The sequence below is a fragment of the Oncorhynchus masou genome, chromosome 27, assembly GCF_036934945.1.
Source record: "Oncorhynchus masou masou isolate Uvic2021 chromosome 27, UVic_Omas_1.1, whole genome shotgun sequence".
Classification (NCBI taxonomy): Eukaryota; Metazoa; Chordata; class Actinopteri; order Salmoniformes; family Salmonidae; genus Oncorhynchus; species Oncorhynchus masou.
Window position 1 is genome coordinate 23,618,188 of NC_088238.1, and position 20,611 is coordinate 23,638,798.

The 20,611-nt window shown below is 43.6% G+C and overlaps 2 protein-coding genes across 8 annotated transcripts; both read right to left on the reverse strand.

Annotated features, from left to right (window-relative positions):
* Positions 1–2,060: 2,060 nt before the first annotated feature.
* On the reverse strand, positions 2,061–6,932 carry LOC135515831 (tetraspanin-9). 5 transcript variants are annotated; one of them, XM_064939603.1, is made up of 11 exons: positions 6,682–6,932; positions 6,068–6,117; positions 5,388–5,545; positions 5,041–5,083; positions 4,757–4,836; positions 4,419–4,610; positions 4,248–4,322; positions 4,027–4,128; positions 3,782–3,913; positions 3,281–3,364; positions 2,061–3,182 (listed from the first exon to the last, which is right to left on the reverse strand). In XM_064939603.1, exons 5-11 carry the CDS (start codon positions 4,817–4,819, stop codon positions 3,111–3,113), a joined length of 720 nt encoding a protein of 239 aa, XP_064795675.1. In that variant the 5' UTR covers positions 4,820–4,836; positions 5,041–5,083; positions 5,388–5,545; positions 6,068–6,117; positions 6,682–6,932; the 3' UTR covers positions 2,061–3,110. The 5 variants fall into 5 exon arrangements, with proteins under 5 accessions (XP_064795675.1, XP_064795673.1, XP_064795674.1 ...); XM_064939601.1 differs by lacking the exon at positions 5,388–5,545; XM_064939602.1 differs by lacking the exons at positions 5,388–5,545; positions 6,068–6,117.
* Positions 6,933–8,559: 1,627 nt separating this feature from the next.
* LOC135515832 (endosome/lysosome-associated apoptosis and autophagy regulator family member 2-like) lies at positions 8,560–20,492 on the reverse strand. Of its 3 annotated transcripts, none has more exons than XM_064939608.1 (22): positions 20,277–20,492; positions 16,696–16,816; positions 16,224–16,413; positions 15,660–15,807; positions 15,270–15,359; positions 15,062–15,155; positions 14,699–14,848; positions 14,524–14,612; positions 14,208–14,388; positions 13,897–14,025; positions 13,559–13,649; positions 13,314–13,416; positions 12,508–12,645; positions 12,117–12,386; positions 11,652–11,825; positions 11,353–11,542; positions 11,088–11,184; positions 10,598–10,699; positions 9,797–9,923; positions 9,453–9,631; positions 9,178–9,340; positions 8,560–9,099 (listed from the first exon to the last, which is right to left on the reverse strand). In XM_064939608.1, the coding sequence occupies exons 1-22, from the start codon at positions 20,379–20,381 to the stop codon at positions 9,028–9,030; spliced, it is 3,003 nt and encodes a 1,000-aa protein (XP_064795680.1). In that variant the 5' UTR covers positions 20,382–20,492; the 3' UTR covers positions 8,560–9,027. The 3 variants fall into 3 exon arrangements, with proteins under 3 accessions (XP_064795680.1, XP_064795679.1, XP_064795678.1); XM_064939607.1 differs by having other exon boundaries at positions 8,560–9,096; positions 15,062–15,167; XM_064939606.1 differs by having other exon boundaries at positions 15,062–15,167.
* Positions 20,493–20,611: the final 119 nt, after the last annotated feature.

The window sequence follows — 20,611 nt, forward strand, 5'->3', positions numbered from 1 at the left end:
TAGTTCACTCCTGTAACAGTACAGGATGATGATGATAATAGTTCACTCCTGTAACAGTACCAGATGATGATAATAGTTCACTCCTGTAACAGTACCAGATGATGATAATAGTTCACTCCTGTAACAGTACTGGATGATGATAGTTCACTCCTGAAACAGTATGATATGATGATAATAGTTCATGTCTGTAACAGTACTAGATGATTATAATAGTTCACTCCTGTAACAGTACTAGATGGTGATAATAGTTCACTCCTGTAACAGTACTGGATGATGATAGTTCACTCCCGTAACAGTATTTGATGATAATAGTTCACTCCTGTAACAGTACTGGATGATGACAGTTCACTCATGTTACAGTACGAGATTATGATGATAGTTCACTCCTGTAACAGTACTAGATGTTAGTTCACTCCTGTAACAGTATTTGATGAGAGTTCACTCCTGTAACAGTACTACATGATAGTTCACTCCTGTAAAAGTACTAGATGATGATAATAGTTCACTCATGTAACAGTACTGTATGATGATAGTTCACTCCTGAAACAGTACTAGATGATGATGATAGTTCACTCCTGTAACAGTACTTGATGATAATAGTTCACGCCTGTAACAGTACTAGGGGAGAGTTCACTCCTGTAAAAGTACTAGATGATGATAATAGTTCACTCATGTAACAGTACTGTATGATGATAGTTCACTCCTGAAACAGTACGAGATGATAATAGTTCACTTCTGAAACAGTACTAGATGATGATAATAGTTCACTCCTGTAACAGTACTAGATGATAATAGTTCACTTCTGTAACAGTACTAGATGATGATGATAGTTCACTCCTGAAACAGTATGAGATGACGATAATAGTTCACTTCTGTAACAGTACTAGATGATGATAATAGTTCACTCCTGTAACAGTACTTGATGATAATAGTTCACTCCTGTAACATTACTAGATGATGATGATAGTTCACTCCTGTAACATTACTAGATAATGATAATAGTTCACTTCTGTAACAGTACTAGATGATGATGATAGTTCACTCCTGTAACATTACTAGATGATGATAATAGTTCACTTCTGTAACAGTACTAGATGATGATGATAGTTCACTCCTGTAACAGTACTAGATGATAATAGTTCACTCCTGTAACAGTACTAGATGATGATAATAGTTCACTCCTGTAACAGTACTAGATGATGATAGTTCACTCCTGTAACAGTACTAGATGATAATAGTTCACGCCTGTAACAGTACTAGGGGAGAGTTCACTCCTGTAACAGTACTAGATGATAATAGTTCACTCCTGTAACAGTACTAGATGATAATAGTTCACGCCTGTAACAGTACTAGGGGAGAGTTCACTCCTGTAACAGTACTAGATGATGAGAATTCACTCCTGTAACAGTACTAGATGATGAGAGATCACTCCTGTAACAGTACTAGATGATGATAATTCACTCCTGTAACAGTACTAGATGATAATAGTTCACTCCTGTAACAGTACTAGATGATCAGAGTTCACTCCTGTAACAGTACTAGATGATGATGATGATAGTTCACTCCTGTAACAGTATTTGATGATGAGAGTTCACTCCTGTAACAGTACTAGATGATAATAGTTCACTTCTGTAACAGTACTAAACAATGAGAGTTCACTCCTGCAACAGTACTAGATGGTGAGTTCACTCCTGTAACAGTACTAGATGATGGTAGTTCACACCTGTAACAGTACTAGATGATAATAGTTCACTCCTGTAACAGTACTAGATGATGATGATAGTTCACTCCTGTAACAGTATTAGATGATGTCACACCTGTAACAGTACTAGGGGAGAGTTCACTCCTGTAACAGTACTAGATGAGGTCACACCTGTAACAGTACTAGATGAGGTCACACCTGTAACAGTACTAGATGATGAGATCACACCTGTAACAGTACTAGATGATGAGATCACACCTGTAACAGTACTAGATGATGATAGTTCATTCCACCTCCTCCTCAATTGAAGATGATGCTTTAGTAAACAGAATTTGAACTGAGGGAAAAATGGCCAGCATTTTGACAGAATAAGCTTAACTTTTATTGAACACATGACAGTAACTGGTTTTACAATAATAAATCCATACAATATAAATGTAATCCGTTTAAGGATTTCTAAGGCATGAAATCGAACCTCTTTCCCATTACTCTATTTTGTGTTCAAGCCATTCTATTCTGGATGACTGAGGGGTGTCCCTATTCCCATACACACAATCCAACCCCCCTTCCTCCCCCACCTTAGTCCCCCCATAACTGAACTTGGGCCAGGATTCAATCCGACTGCAGGTTGTCGACAATTCAGCTTTTAAAGGGAATTTCTGATTAAGCTATATGTAGCATTTGGGTCCTTCCACAAAATGATAACACTTTGGGCAGTTAAAACTGGTCAAAACAAACTAATTTCACATAAGCGGTTGAATAAAAAAATGACTAAGTGTCTTTAAAGTAACAGGGTTGACCATATAAGGGTTGAGGTTTTCATCTGAAATCAGCCATAAATCCACTTGTGACAGGGGGAATGGACACTTGTGACAGGGGGAATGGACACTTGTGACAGGGGGAATGGACACTTGTGACAGGGGGAATGGACACTTGTGACAGGGGGAATGGACACTTGTGTGCAACAGGGAGGGGAAAATAAATGCAAGTCTCACAACACGTTTGGCTAGAAATGTTTTAACAAATCCAATCTATGGGGAACGTGTATGACGCCCAATTTTTCAGTTTTTGATTTGTTAAAGTTTGAAATATCCAATAAATGTCGTTCCACTTCATGATTGTGTCCCACTTGTTGTTGATTCTTCACAAAAAATGTGCACTTTATTTGTGGAATAACCCATTTACGGTGCATTGTTGACAAACCGCGGTTGGATTGAATCCCGGCCAAGAACACTGATTATAATGATAAAGATGATAATTAAAAAACAATATTGCCTTTGTGCACAAAATGATACAAGGGTGTGTAAATACAAAACACAAAATAAAAAGCTGTTTTGTGACATGTGTGTGTCTTTTTAGAGTATAATTTTGTATACAAGTAATGGGTCTCAAACTGTGTATTTGTGTTCTAAGCTTCGTACTTCTTCCCGGATCGGTGGATCTGCTGGTACAAAGTCATGGAGAAGGCCATACCCAGGAGCTGCCGACAGAAAGTTGCATCAATCACACTGCAACATCATTATATGTACATCTGTATGTCTTCCTGTATGCGCGCGCACGCACGCACACACACCTTACCTGTATGACCAGAACACACATGGCAATGGTTCCCAGCAGGTGTTTATTGTCATCCAGCCACTCCTCCACCTTCTCATAGCAACCCTGACAAGAGAGAAACATACAATTCTGAGAAGTGAAAAAGGACACTCCTACACATGCAGATACACACACTCCCTGATGGGAGGGAGAAGATCAGACACACACTCCCTGATGGGAGGGAGAAGATCAGACACACACTCCCTGATGGGAGGGAGAAGATCAGACACACACTCCCTGATGGGAGGGAGAAGATCAGACACACACTCCCTGATGGGAGGGAGAAGATCAGACACACACTCCCTGATGGGAGGGAGAAGATCAGACACACACTCCCTGATGGGAGGGAGAAGATCAGACACACACTCCCTGATGGGAGGGAGAAGATCAGACACACACTCCCTGATGGGAGGGAGAAGATCAGACACACACTCCCTGATGGGAGGGAGAAGATCAGACATTTTTAAACAAACACAAACTGACCTGTGTCCAGAACTGATTGGTGGCATTGCGCCCACAGTCCTGGTAGATATTCTGGCAGCAGTGGTCAGGAACCACCTTCTCCTGCAGGGCAGTGTGCCAGTCTGTGTACACATTCACCCCACAACAATGCCACTGACAGAGAGAGAGAGAGGAGACAGGATTACATATTGCACCTCTCCCTTGATGGAATGCTATGCTATTAGTGTGGGGTTGTATGGTAGATCATTAGTAGTTAGGTACCGTACCTCTGTCTGTATGGTGTTCCAGGCATTGCGGAGGCCCGCGTTGTTGTTGGTGCTGTACAGAGTAAGTCCCTCTTTCAGGTCCTGTCTGGCGTTCTCACTCACCTGCACACAGTGGATCATGAGAAATGTAGGCAGAGGCACAGAGCACTATGGGAACAGGAACCATAGGTGAAAGGATAACAAGGGGTTGAATTGACAGGTGGCTTCTATGGGAGTCTTACATTGTCTGTGTATACGAAGAACAGGATGAGTAGGATCAGCTCCACCAACAGAATAACCAACAACGTGATGAAAAACTACAGGGAACACGAGAGAAGAGAGAGAGGCAGGTGAGGTTGCCAATGTGCCAAGCAATGTAGTGTGGTGCATCGTGGGTCGTGTAGTTCACTCACACTCAGCAGCAGACACTTGTTCTCCTTGATGGCACCCAGACAACCCAGGAAGCCTGTAACCATGATGACAGCACCCAGGGTGATGATGAGGTTGGCAGCAGAGATGGAGGGGAAGGATGGTGATAGGGTGGCAAAGCTGCCCTGGGACACAGACAACCACACTCCCACACCCAACAAACCACAGCCCCCCAACTGAGAGGCAGAATAAAATACATGAGTGTCATTACTCTAATCATTATTATACATTTAGTATACTATGATTTAATAATAAAATAGAATTCAGAATCAGAAGATCAATTTGTTTGAAAACGATGTGTGCAGTGAGTTTATTCACCCACCCAGAAGAGCAGGTTGAAAAGGAACAGCATGTATTTGACGCAGCAGAGGCAGCCGCGAGCCATAGTGAAGCTGTGACGATCTGCAAATAAAAAGGGCAGTGTTTATTATGCAAAACTTTTGTGAAGAATTTGTTCGTTTCTCCCTTGCAAAATTATCAGCAATCGACTACAATTCAAATGTGAATATCTATATTACTTCAAACACTGCTCAAACTTGTTTCCTTTAAGTCGTTACAACCGAGTGTATTTCAATAGGTACTAGTAAATAGTAATACTGCACTCACCTCACTTGCGAAACTCTTGTAATTCCTCAAGAAACCACCAGTGCTGCGTTAACAAAGTAAACAAATCAAAACTCGCATGTATAGAAGGGTTGGTTGTTTTGCAACAAAATCAACGCTTGCACAACTATAGGGCAAAACACACGGGGTTGGCTTTACATTGCTGACAACATGTAAACTCTATTTCGAATTCACTGTTTATTAAAAACAGAAATACATGTGCACAATGAGCACTTGTTGTCTCTCAAATACATCGTTACAGTTGTTGACTAGCTTGCGAATTTGGGCCATATTAGCATTGACATGAAATCTGTCAAAACAGGACATGGTATCAAGAACAAGCCACTTACGATTCCCCACATGGCACTTCTCATTCTTGCAAGCAATCTGGCCATCCAGAATCACAACAACACACTGACTTCTGCCCCCCATAGAAACGTGCACATTTGTTTTCGTGACATTTCCAGCTAACCCATCTATTAAAACGTCATGTTCTTTTTGCTCGTCCCTGTAAAAAAAACACTTCGTTGATCTCTTGAGGGATTACAACAAACGAGGGCCTACATTTTCCCAGGTGAATGTACAGTTTGACACAAAGATTATTAGCTTCTATCCATCTGTTTGACATTTACCTGTGAAAATATTACCCCGCTGTAAATTCTTCAACGGAAACACAAGAGGGCAGCGTTTGCTCAAGAATTAAAGTGACTGGAGTCCTAAGGACTAGAGCAACGTTTAAATAATTGTGTATGCTATTCAGTTCACTCCTGATATAAAAGTGCTTGTGAGCGTCGTATTTACGAGCACAACGCCAAAACCTCCAGATAGCCCTGGAGAAATAACAGAAAATGCATTTGAAAAACTAAAGAACACAATGAACAGTGTTTTGATTTAGTCACTTATTTCCTGGGAAAGTGCTGCCCCCTTGGGGTTGTGTTGAGGCATGACTATTGATACTATTTGAACATGTAAATTGTTCTCAAAATTCAGAATGATTAAAAGTAATTTCCCTCTCTCTGAATAATTTTACCACTTAGATAAGGAATTATGATGATGCCGTCGAGCTTTCAGCGGAGGGACCTGTAAAATAAAGCACACACACACCTCTTTCATGTAGGCCTACTGTTGTTCTATGTAGTAGTAGTTAAGTTTTTCTGGAAATTATTTTCTTAGCCAATCACAGTGGACACACACAAAGAGCGAGAGATACATCTACCATCACTTTTAGGCCAACTACAGAATAATAAATCACAGATTGCACTCCCCCTTCATCTTTTTTCTACATCGCCACCACAGGAAGTGACATTTGGTCAGGATCGAGAAAGAAGCATTGTTGCTCGCTCTAGAATGTGTTATGTTACTGTTTGAATCTGATAGTGTTATGATGTAACTTCTGTTCAAAGAAAATGTCATCATTGTTTAGCAGCCAGGTCCAATGGTTTTGGCTACACCTCTAATTTAATTCGTTGACGTTGTAAACAGATAACGTTGGTCGTGCGTGAATCTAACATAATTTACAAGCATATATTCTCATTTTTTGTAAAAATTACGGACTGGATTTGATACCCAAAACTGCTGGGATGATTTTAGACTTGTCCTAAACAGCATGGCCGGAGTATCCAGACCAAAGAGATGATTCCGTACCGTAACTGCACCAGCTCGAGTTCAGCTCATCCTCATTTCAACCATCTCCTGACCACTGCGACCGACGTCTATCCGGTTTTCCAGCGTAGAATCCGCGATAACGCAAAAGTTAACCCCGATTGTATTCTTTTTGTAGGCTATATTTAAACTTTCCTGTTGTCGTCAATGAATCACATGCTAAGTATTTTCTCTCGGAAGGGCGGAAACTGGTCTGGTGGCGGGGAGGAATTACGTTTCCGAATGGAACTGCAACGAGAGTATGGGACGTCCTGGGAGATAATGGATCTATTTGACAGAGGTAAAATTTCAATAGCTCTTTAACCATTACTCCTAAAAAATATTATAATTTATAACTTTCAAAACTGGTTGTAGCTAACCCGATGGCATAGACACACATTGCACACATGTTTTGTTGTTGATATACATCTCGCACTATTTAAAATTATTTATTTACATTTTTGAATTTCAATAGCGCTTTGGTCATATGACCTACTGACTTCTAACAAGATTCAGAAAGTACACTCAGTGGCCCTACACAGTGCATACCCTTTAGTTTGTCAATATTAATCTGACGCGTTTTTTTTACATACATTTCTCAAACTTTCAAATTTCAATAGCTCCTTGGTAATGTGACCTACTGACTTCAAACAAGGTTCAGAATGTCCACTCAGTGGGCCTACACATTGCATACCATTTAGTTTGTCCATTTTCATCTCAGGCAATTTTACACGAATTTTCAATGTTTTTCAATGTTTCTAATTTCAATAGCTCCTTGGTCATGTGACCTACTGATTTCAAACAATGTTCAGAATGTCCACTGACTACCCTTATATAGTCAGTGGACTATAGTTATTCCATTGTACTGGATCTAATACATTCTAGCATTTTACATACATTCATAAGTGTAATAATGTTTTATGACATACTGTGAAAAACTCTCTTGGCTGCTGGCACTTTCAGACATGCGTAGAGCAGACTGGAAGGGAAGCTCTTGACTTGAACCCCAGGGGTTCTCTGTAAAGATAGAGTAATCCAAAAGGCACAGACACACCCCTTGAACTACCAATTATTATATATAAATATTAAAGACAAGGGTAAACACATCACTGGACTGAACCCCCTAATTGTCAAACTAATATTCATGTACAACAAAACAGAAGATACATGACTAGCGTTTATGCAATATGGGTGTTTATCCACTGCACGCTTCTTAGGTGTGTAATTGACATGACCAAGGAGCTATTGAAATGTAAAACTTTGAAAAATGTATGTTACATTGTGTGATTTTACAGTACACAAACAAGAGTGTGCAATATATAAGGCTAGTTCGTGGACATTATGAAATTTGTTTGAGTCCAGTAGGTCACATGACCAAGGAGCTATTGAAACTTTAAATGTTGAAAAATTAATGGAAAATCCTGTGAGATGAAAATGGACAAACTAAAGGGTGTGCAATGTGTAGGCCCACTGAGTGGACATTCTGAACCTTGTTTGAAGTCAGTAGGTCACATGACCAAGGAGCTATTGAAATTTGAATGTAAAAAATGTTTGTACTTTGTTTACGCTCCCTAACTAATTCAATTAGGAATATAAAATGCTGCCCACATTTCCACATGTTTATTAGGTTTGGAGAGAAAATGAATGCCCAAATTGTGAAAATAAGACCTGTGCAATGTTGTGCTCAATTGGTTTGAAAGCTATTGAGGTTTGAAAGCGCAAATAGCCGTCGAATATCCAACAAACTGGTCTAATTCTACAAGACATGGTATTCTCTGGAGCATTCCAGGCCCCATTAACTATTGTTGTATTACTATTATTATTAATAATAATAATAATAATGTGTAGCCTAACACAACTGCACACAAATACAAACACGGCCCCAAAGGCAAGTGAGAATTTAATAAAGATAAATCATAACACCACTAATAATTATAAATACTTTGGACATGACTGTACAGATAAACTCCAAATGACAATACAAAATATACAAAAACAGTGAGAGTTTCTTTCATTTGCAGCCCTTCAATATCCATGGCAATAAGCATGGTTGTGTTCCCATGTGTGGTAGGGTCTAGGGTGGGGAGCCAAACCACTTTCCAGTTTCAGTCAGAATCATGGGAACAGGTACATTTGCAGAGGAAACTGGAGCAGCTGGAGCCATGATGGAGTCCTCAGGAATAAGCAGAGTCCAGGAGACATGAAGAGGAGTGGAACTCAGTGCCAACCCTACCAACTCTTGCTTCTTCTTTCTCTCTCTATTTCCCTTTCTCTCTCCTTCCTTCCTTCCTTCCTTCCTTCCTTCCTTCCTTCCTTCCTTCCTTCCTTCCTTCCTTCCTTCCTTCCTCGTTACCCCCAGACCCATCTCTCAGACTGGGATGACTTCAGCTGTACCGACTCACTGCTGTCTCCCTCCCTCTGCTGAAGGATAGAGATACACACAGGGTTAACACACACATACACACACAAACACACATACATACACACACACACACACACCTTGTTGGCGATGGCCCTGAGCTTGCCGAGCAGTGAGGGTTTGTGGGAGTAGACCACGTCATCCTCAGGCTCCTCCCCCTCGGCCAGGGCACAGCTATCTGCCACCGGCAGCTCACACTCCTTATTGGCTGACATCACCAGCCGAGAATACTTATACTCCAGCCTGAAAGGGGGTGCCATAGTGACACAGAAACACACAGGACACAGAGATGCAGGAGTCAGGAACGTTGTACTACAGCCTATGGTTATTTGATTAACAGGTGTCAGTCAATCACCTCTTGTTCTTTTTCCAGAAATAGCAGGTGAGAGAGACGAGCAGCACAGCTAAGAAGGCCCCGCCCCCTACCCCCACCTTTAGCCATAGAGCAATGGCCTCGCAGGGGGCGGAGCTCTTAGCTGGCAGGGAAATGCCTTTGATGCACAGTTTTGGCTCATTCCACACAGACAGAGTCTCCTACAGAGAGAGAGAGAGAGAGAGAAGGCGGGGGGAAGGAGGGAGGAAGTGACGGAGAGAGAGAGTAGAGAAGGCGAGAAACTAGGTTCAATTGAAATACCAAGAGTTGAAAGTAAAAGTAGCATGAGTGTGTTAAAGGAGATGAAGAGAGAGGGAACAGGTTACCTGGGCTCCTCCCTTACAGGCTCCCTCTATCTGGTGATAGTCATCCTGGGTGCAGCGTGGACAGGCGCTCCCACTCTCCCACAGGAAGTGAAACGTACAGCCGTCACACGTACCTGCAGGGCACGCACTGCACGCACACACAGTGGATACATGTAGAAGGAGCTAATGAAAATACACAAACGTTTTCAGCTGAGTTGTTGAGCAGACAGTCAGACAGGTGACGTTGAGCAGACAGTCAGACAGGTGACATTGAGCAGACAGTCAGACAGGTGATGTTGAGCAGACAGGTGACGTTGAGCAGACAGGTGACGTTGAGCAGACAGTCAGACAGGTGACGTTGAGCAGACAGTCAGACAGGTGACGTTGAGCAGACAGTCAGACAGGTGACGTTGAGCAGACAGTCAGACAGGTGACGTTGAGCAGACAGTCAGACAGGTGACGTTGAGCAGAGAGTCAGACAGGTGACATTGAGCAGAGTCAGACAGGTGACATTGAGCAGAGAGTCAGACAGGTGACATTGAGCAGAGTCAGACAGGTGACGTTGAGCAGACAGTCAGACAGGTGACGTTGAGCAGACAGTCAGACAGGTGACATTGAGCAGAGTCAGACAGGTGACGTTGAGCAGACAGTCAGACAGGTGACATTGAGCAGAGAGTCAGACAGGTGACATTGAGCAGAGTCAGACAGGTGACGTTGAGCAGACAGTCAGACAGGTGACGTTGAGCAGCCAGTCAGACAGGTGACATTGAGCAGAGAGTCAGACAGGTGACGTTGATCAGACAGTCAGACAGGTGTGTGTACCTGGGCACTGTGAGTTTCCCGCGGTCCGTCTTCTCTGGGTTGCAGCGTATGGTCATGACCGCACTCCGACCACGCTGGCAGGATCCAGTCGCCTGAGTAGACCTGAGACAGTCAAACACACACGCACAAATCACATTTTATTTGTCACATGCACTGAATACAACAGGTGTAAACCTTACCATGAAATGCTTACTTACAAGCCCTTGACCAACAATGCAGTTCAAGAAAGAAAGAAAATTTTTAAGTAAAAAAAAAAAAAAGTAACACAATAAAATAATGAGGCTATATACAGGGTCAATGTGCAGGTTAGCCGAGGTCATTTGTACATGTACGTAGGGGTAAAGTGACTATGCATAGATAATAGACAGCGCGTAGCAGCAGTGTACAAAAAATACATTTTCCACCCACTTTCAACCACAATGACTGATCTTCACTGGAACCATTAAACTTTGAATGCTGTTCTATGGCATCTAGCTCTACGCTGGCCTACCTGTAGAAGAAGTTGATGTCTGGTATGGTTTTTGAGATGTCAGAGAAGAGTTCTGGTCTAGCGTTTATTCCGTCTAAATCACTGTCCACTGTCGCTCCTGAGAGAGAGACGGAAAGAGATGGAGAAAACAAGTTTCAAATGAAATTGTTGAAAATAAATGTGTTTTTAGATGAAGAGTATACTTTGTACTCTGGCTAGATGACTACTTGTGGTTGTGGCACTGTCCTATAATCATTATGAAGGCACTATTCTATTGCCATCTCACCGAGGAAGGTATCAGCCAGACTGATAGACTGGGATGCCAGAGCCATCCTGAAGCCCCGCCCATCCGCAGGAATGATGGTTGATTGACAGATGAAGCTGTCCACTGAGTTGACGAACTGGGTGGAATCACTCCCCATGTCCTTGTTGGCGATATCGGTGACATTATCTGTGCAGACAGCTGCCATCTTCCCCTGAAACAGAACACACAACGACAACCCTGAGGTATGTGTGTTATCTCGTGTCCACACAACTGATGTGTGCCTGCATGAATGTGTGTGTGCGTGTGCAAATGTGTGTTACCTGGTGTCCACACAGGCTGACGTTGAAGACGTGGAGATACTTTGTGCCTTTAGAGGTGAAGCTGGGGCCGATGGTGAGCGAGGCCACGGGGCTCAGAGAGCTCAGGTCAAAGGTCAGGGTGCGGTTGTTCTCCTTGTGACTGAAGGAGCAGTCGCTATAGCAACGAGAGTGCTCCTAGGAGGGGGCACAATAGCATCAAGTCAACACACATCGCACAAATAGCGGCTCACATGATACACACATGATAGTACCAATGCTAAAAACATTCTTATCCAGACCAGAGACTGTTAACTGTTGATCTGGATGAGAGTAAAACTCATAACTATGGCCCTGAGATTTTAGATTAGGAGGATTTAATGTTATAAAGTGGTTCTAATGATTATAATGGTTACACAAGGTTGGTTTGTAAGGTTGTAACTTATGGTTGTGTGATGATATGAGTTGTGTTTGTGTGTAATATAATACCTTGTTGCTCTTACTCCCGGGGCCACAGGGCAGACACGCGTCTTCTCCATATGTGTGGTGACCAGACAGGTATGTGTTGGGGGGGCACTCCTGGCACCGGTTGGTGTCTCTGTCAATGTAGAACCCAGCTGGGCATGGAATACACGACCCAGGCCGCTGAGAACTCTGGGATAAGAGGGCGCAGGCCCGGCACGCAGATGCCACGCCATCCTGGACATTTGTCACGCTCACCGAGTAGAGTATCACCACGTCACTGATGTACCGCCGCACCTAGATACACCCACGTCAATATATTATAGTGCAGTATGTGTGTGTGTGTGTGAAGTATGTGTGTGTGTAGTGTCACTGTGTGTGTGTGTGTGTGAGAGAGTGTATGTGTGTATGTACTCACGTCCTGAGCCTGGTTGGTTCTCTGGAAGGCCCAAGTGTATGATACGGATGCGTTCCTGGTCATGATGTGTGTGTAACTCTGTCTCTCCTTACTGCCCTCCCATGACTCCACCACCGTGGTGCTCTTCCTGTTCACATCCTGCAGGGGGCGACACACACACAGGGTTTATATGGGAGCGGATCACTCCAGTTTACAATTTACACAGTGACGGGTTTATCTGAAATCTCACTGCTTTACTGTGATTTAGTTGTGTATATTGTGTACTGTGATTGGCTGTGTTTGTTCAAATATACTTTGTTTTAATTTAGATACATGGATTGATTTAACTGAGTCTACTGCAGGGATTATCAACTAGATTCAGCCGAGGGCCGATGTTATCCTGAGCGCAAGAAGCACAAACATAACATTTGACTAAAACATAATAACACTCTATTATACACGGGAACAGATTTCCTAAATTAAAATCACTTGGAGCTGATTTTCTGGTGTTTTAACAGTGTTTATTGTCCAACAATTACATTTTGTCTTATTTCTTTGGGCTCAGAAAATTTGGGGGGCTGCGGGCTGCTAGTTGGGGAACGCTATTCTGCTTTATATGGCTTTACTAACAAACATAGATATTGATATGTATTTATCCAAAAGCGGGATGAAAGAAGGTCACTCATGTATTGGCTATGTCATACTGACTATGTTGGGTTGGGTAATATTGATTTACTGGCTAAAACACTGTTGATATTGTCAGTAACATTTCCCTGAGATCCTAGACACACACTCGTGCAGATGCGAATGAATGATCCGACACACACCATCATGAAGTAGAGCTCACAGTCGGCAGAGCAGATTGTCTCGAAGACGAAGGTGATCCGGCCAAACTCAGTCCCGGTCATCCCAGCAAGTGATGTGGGTAACCTGACAGAACACACACACACACACAGGGCCAATAAAATAATGTTTCACAATAATCATAGCCATGTGTTCATTCTGACCATATGACCTAACCATGAAAAACCTGAGCGCTCTAACTATAATACACAGTCAAGCCAAGACTAACTTGAAGCCAGGAACATGCAGGTTCAGGATGAGGTAATCGTTATCCGAGCCTCCAGCACCGCTGCGGATGTGATCCCCTGCCACCTCCCAGCCTGAACAACAACATATTACTGTGATTACACATTCTATTAAACACACATCTATATTCCTTACAATCTGAGGGACACCACATATCTATTAAAAAGACATCTATGCACCCATCAGTCAGAGAGACACAGAGATAATACATACCCAGCAGGATGTCTATATTAGACATATTTACTATTCACCCATGTGTACTACTACAATCATATCACATATCTCTTGACCCTAATCACCCGAGACATGTTTCTGTCTCACCGTTCATGTCGTCACATTTGGAGTTGCCCACGTTGAAGCAGGAAGTCTTCATGTTGGAAGGGAGGACGTTCCACCATTTATACTCATACCCCAGTACTGGCTCTGTCCCCGCAGGACACTCCTCACACACTGGGACAGACACACACATCCGTCAACAACACATTTCATTATACAGCAATACAAACGTGAGTGGCGTGTGTGTGTGTGTGTACTGTAAGTGCGTGTATGTACACTGTTAATGTATATACACATGTGAATATACATATATAGTGTGTGTGTGTGTGCGTGTGCGTGTGTGTGTGTGTGTGTACCTGAGGTGCCGTCAGAGTGTGTTCCAGGAGGACAGGGGAAGCAGGTGGAGTCGTCGGTGTTGTAGTAACCAGGGTTACAGGGTGGGCAGGCCTCTCTCTCCCCTGTAGGGGGCAGTGCCACAGCGCCCGTCACATTCTCCTCACAGATCCTCGGCTCCACCCACCGGTACATCACCTGCGTCTGTCACCACGGCAACCACAGCAGTTACATCACAACCATAGAGATACTATACATAGAATGTCCTATGTATTGTAATCTAATGTATATGGCCACAGCCTTCTCTCTATATATGCACACTATGTGTGTGTGACTTACCTTTCCCTCGCTGTCGCAGGCTGTGTGGATCTGAAAGTAATCCTTCTCTGAACATGGAGGCCTCTCCTTACACTGTGACCATCCTTCATCTGAGGGAAAGAATGAAAGAGAGAGAGACCGTGGATATTTTTGATACATTTGAATGTGTGTGTGCGTGTGTGTGTCTAGTACATACGTGAGTACTGTGTGTCGGGGCAGGGAGTACAGGAGGCGGCTCCCTTGTTAGATGATGTGTTCCTGGGGCAGGGCTGGCAAGAGGAGGAGCCAGGGGCGGAGCTAAACCAGCCTGGTCGGCACGGGAAACACTCCGAAGTGTAGGCAACACCTAGACAGAGACACTAATTAATTAGGATGTAGATTCTGCTGTCGTCTCACACTGTGGTCTCATTTCCTAGATCTAAGAAGGGCGAGTTCTGGAGTAGGTAAGAACCTGTGATACTACCCTGCCTTGACCAACAACATTACAGAGGCATGCAGAATGGGAGAGAGAATAGAGGTGAGTGTGAAGATAGGGAGTAGGGGTACGAGCGCTCTTTACCCTCAATCTGGATGTTCCTGAGCAACACTGGTTTAACCATCTTCCCTCCAACCAGGATCCCTGTCGTCCTCCAGTACAGTATGTTAGTGCCAGACTTCAGATTCACCTGAGTCACATGTCACACAGTATGTTGCACACAGATGTTACACACATCACACACACCAATCATATAACACACACGTATCACACACACTGCCTTCCTCCTCACCGTGTGTGTGTCCCACTCTCCGTTGGTGGTGAGTTTGATCCACTTCTGATCGTCGGTCTGGGCCATCTCCTGACACTGCTCGTTCTGGACCTGAACACACATCACCACGGTAACCACTCAAAACATTGCATCACATGATGCTCTCGCTGCCAATCTCCTCATGGCAGAAAATCACTCAATTGCCCACATTTACTAATGTAAAGCCATCGATGTAAAACCCATTAATTGTAAAGCCATTGATGTACAAAAATATATAAATGTACAATTAAAGTCTTCCCTGCTGCCGCAAAACAGACCCACTTTTCATCTCTACGGACGTCAACCAGCTAAATAAAAGGGTAATAAATTAACTGATATAAACTTTATCAGGGAGGAGAGAGTCAGACTCACATAGAACTCAAAAAAGATGTTGTTGTCAGGGTACTGGTAGCTGAAGGAGACAGAGCCCTGCTGCTCCAGATGCACAGCGTAGACCAGAGACACGGTGCACTCATCACGACTAGACTCCAGATACACACCCTGCGGCGTCCACGACGAGCTACAGTACAGAGGGAAAGAGAATACAGGATGACTGTGATTTGTGTGTGTGGCTGTATGTGTAGGACAGGTGTGTGTAGTATATGCGTGTGTATGTATGTGTGTGTGTGTGTTTTGGGTTTAACTATCCTTGTAGGGACCAGAAGTTCTCACTAGGATAGTAAAACAAGGAAAAAATGTAAGATTTTCACCACAGGGAAATAGGCTATTTTATGTTTATTGTTACAATTAGGGTTAGGGGTTAAGGGTTAGGGTCAGAATTAGGTTTAGGCGTTAAAGTTAGGGTTAGGATTTAGGTTTAGGGGTTAAAATGAGGGTTAGGAGTTAGGTGTTAAGGTTAGGGTTAAGAGTTAGGGTTTTGAATGTGAATCAACTGTTTGGTCCCCACAAGGACAGTAAAACAGACATGTGTGTTACCTATTACAGGCCTGACTCTCCTCTCCACTGGGTCCTGGGTCCATGTAGGTGGCCAGGCTGGTGAAGCCGGCAGGGATAGTGTCCCATTGGTCGAAACGCACCCCACTGCCCAGCGAATAGGAGCCGGCCGCACACGTCGTGCATTGCTGAGCGGACATCTCTAGGAACTCTCCCGCCGCACACGAGAACGCTGACAGACAGACAGACAGGCAGACAGACAGACAGACAGACAGACAGACAGACAGACAGACAGAGAGACAGAGAGACAGAGAAAGGAGGGTCACACACACAATGTGACAGACACATTCACACCTAGACAGTACCTCTCTCTCATGAACATACGCAGCTATCTTGAACAGGTCTCTCTGGAAAAATAGATTTTTTATCTAAATGAGGAAAACCTGAATAAATAAATGTGAATTAACAAACACACGCGCACTCACACCCGCACACGCGCGTGCACAGTACTCACAGCAGTCTGTTCCTCTGGTGGGAGTAGGCAGGGCTGAGCAGGTGCCCAGATTGTGGGGGATGGCTACCCTCCATCGAGACCCTGCACTGTCACACTCTGTATACTCATAGTAGTAGTCTGTCTGGAAGATACACAATCTCACAGTAGTCATATTAGAGCACACACTCACCTAAAACACAGTCACAATCAGTCACACATGTCCCAGTAGATGAAACAATCTAAGATGCACTTAAATCTGCAGTGACAGAACAGGCTGCAAGGATTTAATTTTAGTGACGCTTCCTTGTCACTTTGTCAATGTGCCAGAACACCCATTCACTCGTCATATGCAGTTGTTTTTCAAGACAGCATGCACCAAATGAATCTAATAAGCTGCATAGATTGTCATCAGTGAGGCTTGGCAGATAAGGAAAACAAAATCAGATGGAAAGAAAAGAAAGCTCCTTTAATAATGACAGAGAGTCACCACCAGGGTCTCTGAGTCAGAGACTGGGGTCGGCTCTGCTGTATGTTAAGTCAATACTCTGGGTTATCACCACTCATCTTTGTCTCAGCCATGTGCATTTGTTTTTCTGTTTGTTTACTACTGAGTAGTAAGCCAGGTGTGAACAGGTCACTTCGGGTAAATAACATTATAACTTCTACCGGAAAAAAACAGTTAATCCACACAACCAAGCATGTGTGTGTGTGTGAGTGTGAGAGTGAGAGAGAGAGAGAGAGAGAGGGAGAGAGAGAGAAAGTTAGAGAGAGAGAACGTTAGAGAGAGAGAGACAGAGAGAGAGAGAGAGAAAGAGAGAGAACGTTAGAGAGAGAGAATGTTAGAGAGAGAGAGAGAAAGTTAGAGAGAGAGAGAGAGAAAGTTAGAGAGAGAGAGAGAACGTTAGAGAGAGAGAGAGAGAGAGAGAGAGAGAGAAAGTTAGAGAGAGAGAACGTTAGAGAGAGAGAAAGAGAAAGAGAGAGAGAACATTAGAGAGAGCGAGAGAGAGAAAGAGAAAGTTAGAGAGAGAGAACGTTAGAGAGTGAGAACGTTAGAGAGAGAGAAGAGAAAGTTAGAGAGAGACAATGTTAGAGAGAGAGAGAGAGAGAGAGAGAGAGAGAGAGAGAGAGAGAGAGAGAGAGAAAGTTAGAGAGAGAGAAAGTTAGAGAGAGAGAAAGTTAGAGAGAGAGAACATTAGAGAGAGAGAGAGAGAGAGAGAGAGAGAGAGAGAGAAAGAGAGAGAGAGAACGTTAGAGAGAGAGAAAGAGAAAGTTAGAGAGAGACATTAGAGAGAGAGAGAGAGAGAGAGAAGATTAGAGAGAGAGAACGTTAGAGAGAGAGAAAAGTTAGAGAGAGAAAGTTAGAGAGAGAGAACGTTAGAGAGAGAAGAGAGAGAAGAAAGTTAGAGAGAGACAATGTTAGAGAGAGAGAGAGATAACGTTAGAGAGAGAGAACGTTAGAGAGAGAGAGAGAAAGTTAGAGAGAGAAAAAAAAAGATTAGAGAGAGAGAACGAATTAGAGAGAGAGAAGAGAGAAAGAGAGAGAGACCCAAAAGTTAGAGAGACAATGTTAGAGAGAGAGAAAGAGAAAGTTAGAGAGACAATGTTAGAGAGAGAGAGAGAACGTTAGAGAGAGAGAGAGAGAGAGAGAACGTTAGAGAGAGAGAGAGAGAAAGAGAAAGTTAGAGAGAGACAATGTTCGAGAGAGAGAGAGAGAACGTTAGAGAGAGAGAGAGAACGTTAGAGAGAGAGAGAGAGAAGTTAGAGAGAAAGTTAGAGAGAGAGAAAGTTAGAGAAAGTTAGAGAGAGAGAGAGAGAGAGAGAGAACGTTAGAGAGAGAGAACGTTAGAGAGAGAGAGAGAGAGAGAGAGAGAGAGAGAGAGAGAGAGAGAGAAGATCCCCACAGAGAAAAGGCATAAGGAGACTGGATGGCCATCTTGTTTTGGAGGCCATGGTGGTTTGTCTCTAAGCATTCTAACTGCAGCCAGTCATGTAACACTTCACTTCCACCACCATGTTGCTCACCATCCCCTTCCCCCTTCCCCCATCCTCCCAAACCTTCTGTTCACCCAGCATTGCCATGGCAATCATTCAGGACCACCGACAAACAGCTCACTGCCACCCAAATCATTACTGCATTCAAAGTGGGATAGTGTGTGTATATACTGACTGTATGTGGTTCTGTTAATGTTAAATGTGTGTGTTTGTTTGTGTGTGAAAGAGTGAGAGAACGAGAGTGAGTGAGTGAGTGAGTGAGTGAGTGAGTGAGTGAGTGAGTGAGTGAGTGAGTGTGAGAGAGAGAGGGGTGTAGAATCTGAGGATGGAGAGAGAGAAGGGTGGAGAATCTGAGGATGGAGAGAGAGAGGGGTGGAGAATCTGAGGATGGAGAGAGAGAGTGAGAGACAGTTTAAGGTTGTGTGTGGAGTATAGATAAGCCTGCGCTCTTTTGTATAGATCATCATCTCTCTCTCGTTCTACAAGTATTGTTCTTGCCATTTCCACACAAATATTGGGAACATGGGCACACACACACACACGCAAACACACGCATAACAAACTCTCAATAGGTGTGGCCATATATTAGGATTCAAGCCGACAAGAACCCCTTTCAAATGGACTGCACCTGCTGGTGGGTAAATGTTGGTACTGTGGTGGATATGGGCCTTGTGCAGGGGAATTGGAGGTAGATAAAAGGGGATTGAGATTAATGTGCATAACTTGTCTCCTTGTGACTCATCATGGTCACCATGGATACAGAGGAGACCATGTGCCACAAGATATTTAGTGCCAGAGTGACCTATCCATCATCCATGAATCCATCAGAGAGTGTGTGTGTGTGTGTGTGTGTGTGTGTGTGTGTGTGTGTGTGTGTGTGTGTGTGTGTGTGTGTGTGTGTGTGTGTGTGTGGATCTGGCAGTGTAATGGGACACACTCTGGGGCACAAATCTGACAGCACTCAATAATTTTCAGCTCAAATAATATGGAGAAGGCTGGGACAGAGATGGCTTCCTGGCAGCTATTGTCCTTAGAGAGCTGATATCATAGCCATAATATATACATCTAACCGGATAACGCAATGCCAGGCCCTTGCTGTTCAGCTGTCCTTCCCCCTTCCCTTACTCAGCGGTAATATTACTCCCGCACATCGATGGAAGGCAGCACGGACGAGGATGGATGCCAAGTGATCGGCTCAGTGCGCCGCGTCATCATATTATGGAGCCTTATATTTTGTCAACATGCTTAGGATTTAAGCCGATAAGAAGAATAGGCGACCAACACATTTTAAATCCCACCATTAACAAAGAAGGCCTCCATAACATCGTATATTTCAACTCCATTTCACGCCAATATGTATTTTATAACAACGATTGGCAGAAGGTTGTAGCCTATAATCCCCTGGTTAATGTTTATTCTTGACCCTTATGATAACGTTCGTAACATAAATATGATAAATATGGTTGGGACATAGAATAAGATGATTACACATTGTGCGTGCAGCGCACTTGGTGGCAATGTCATGGCTTGCTTATTTATTGTAGTTTAATAACAGTGTTCTAAATAACAGTGACAGCCGATGCCGTTCGTGTCGAGCTGCGCGGTCTTACCTCATTGCACGGGCGCAGGTTCCTGCTCGCGGACACCCATTGCCGGGCGCTGATGATGAATAAAAAACATTTAAGAAAACAGAACCCGCGTGACTCTTCCCTCATCCTCGTTTTGTTTTAAGAAAGTCCGTCAAAAGCTTCAGATGAAGACCAAACGCATGAATGACAGTGCGTGATTTTGGTTATGGTACCCACTCGTTATGAATGCGCGCGGTTCTCTCCACCCACTCCGCTACGCCGCGCTCAAGAGCCAACCAGTCAGAGGCACGCGGCGACGTCACTCTGCTAAAGTACTGGCTTTGCGTTATTTTAAGACAGCTAATTGACACCGAGGT

Coding starts and splice junctions, on each gene's coding strand:
- LOC135515831 (XM_064939605.1), bottom strand. CDS start 4,819: ATGGCTCGCGGCTGCCTCTGCTGCGTCAAATACATGCTGTTCCTTTTC. Junction 4,611..4,756: donor TTTTCAACCTGCTCTTCTGG/GTGGGTGAATAA, acceptor TCTGCCTCTCAG/TTGGGGGGCTGTGGTTTGTT. Junction 4,129..4,247: donor TCTTCGTATACACAGACAAT/GTAAGACTCCCA, acceptor CACTGTGTGCAG/GTGAGTGAGAACGCCAGACA.
- LOC135515832 (XM_064939606.1), bottom strand. CDS start 20,381: ATGAGGGAAGAGTCACGCGGGTTCTGTTTTCTTAAATGTTTTTTATTC. Junction 16,414..16,695: donor CACCAGAGGAACAGACTGCT/GTGAGTACTGTG, acceptor TCTGTCTGTCAG/CGTTCTCGTGTGCGGCGGGA. Junction 12,387..12,507: donor GAACCAACCAGGCTCAGGAC/GTGAGTACATAC, acceptor GGGTGTATCTAG/GTGCGGCGGTACATCAGTGA.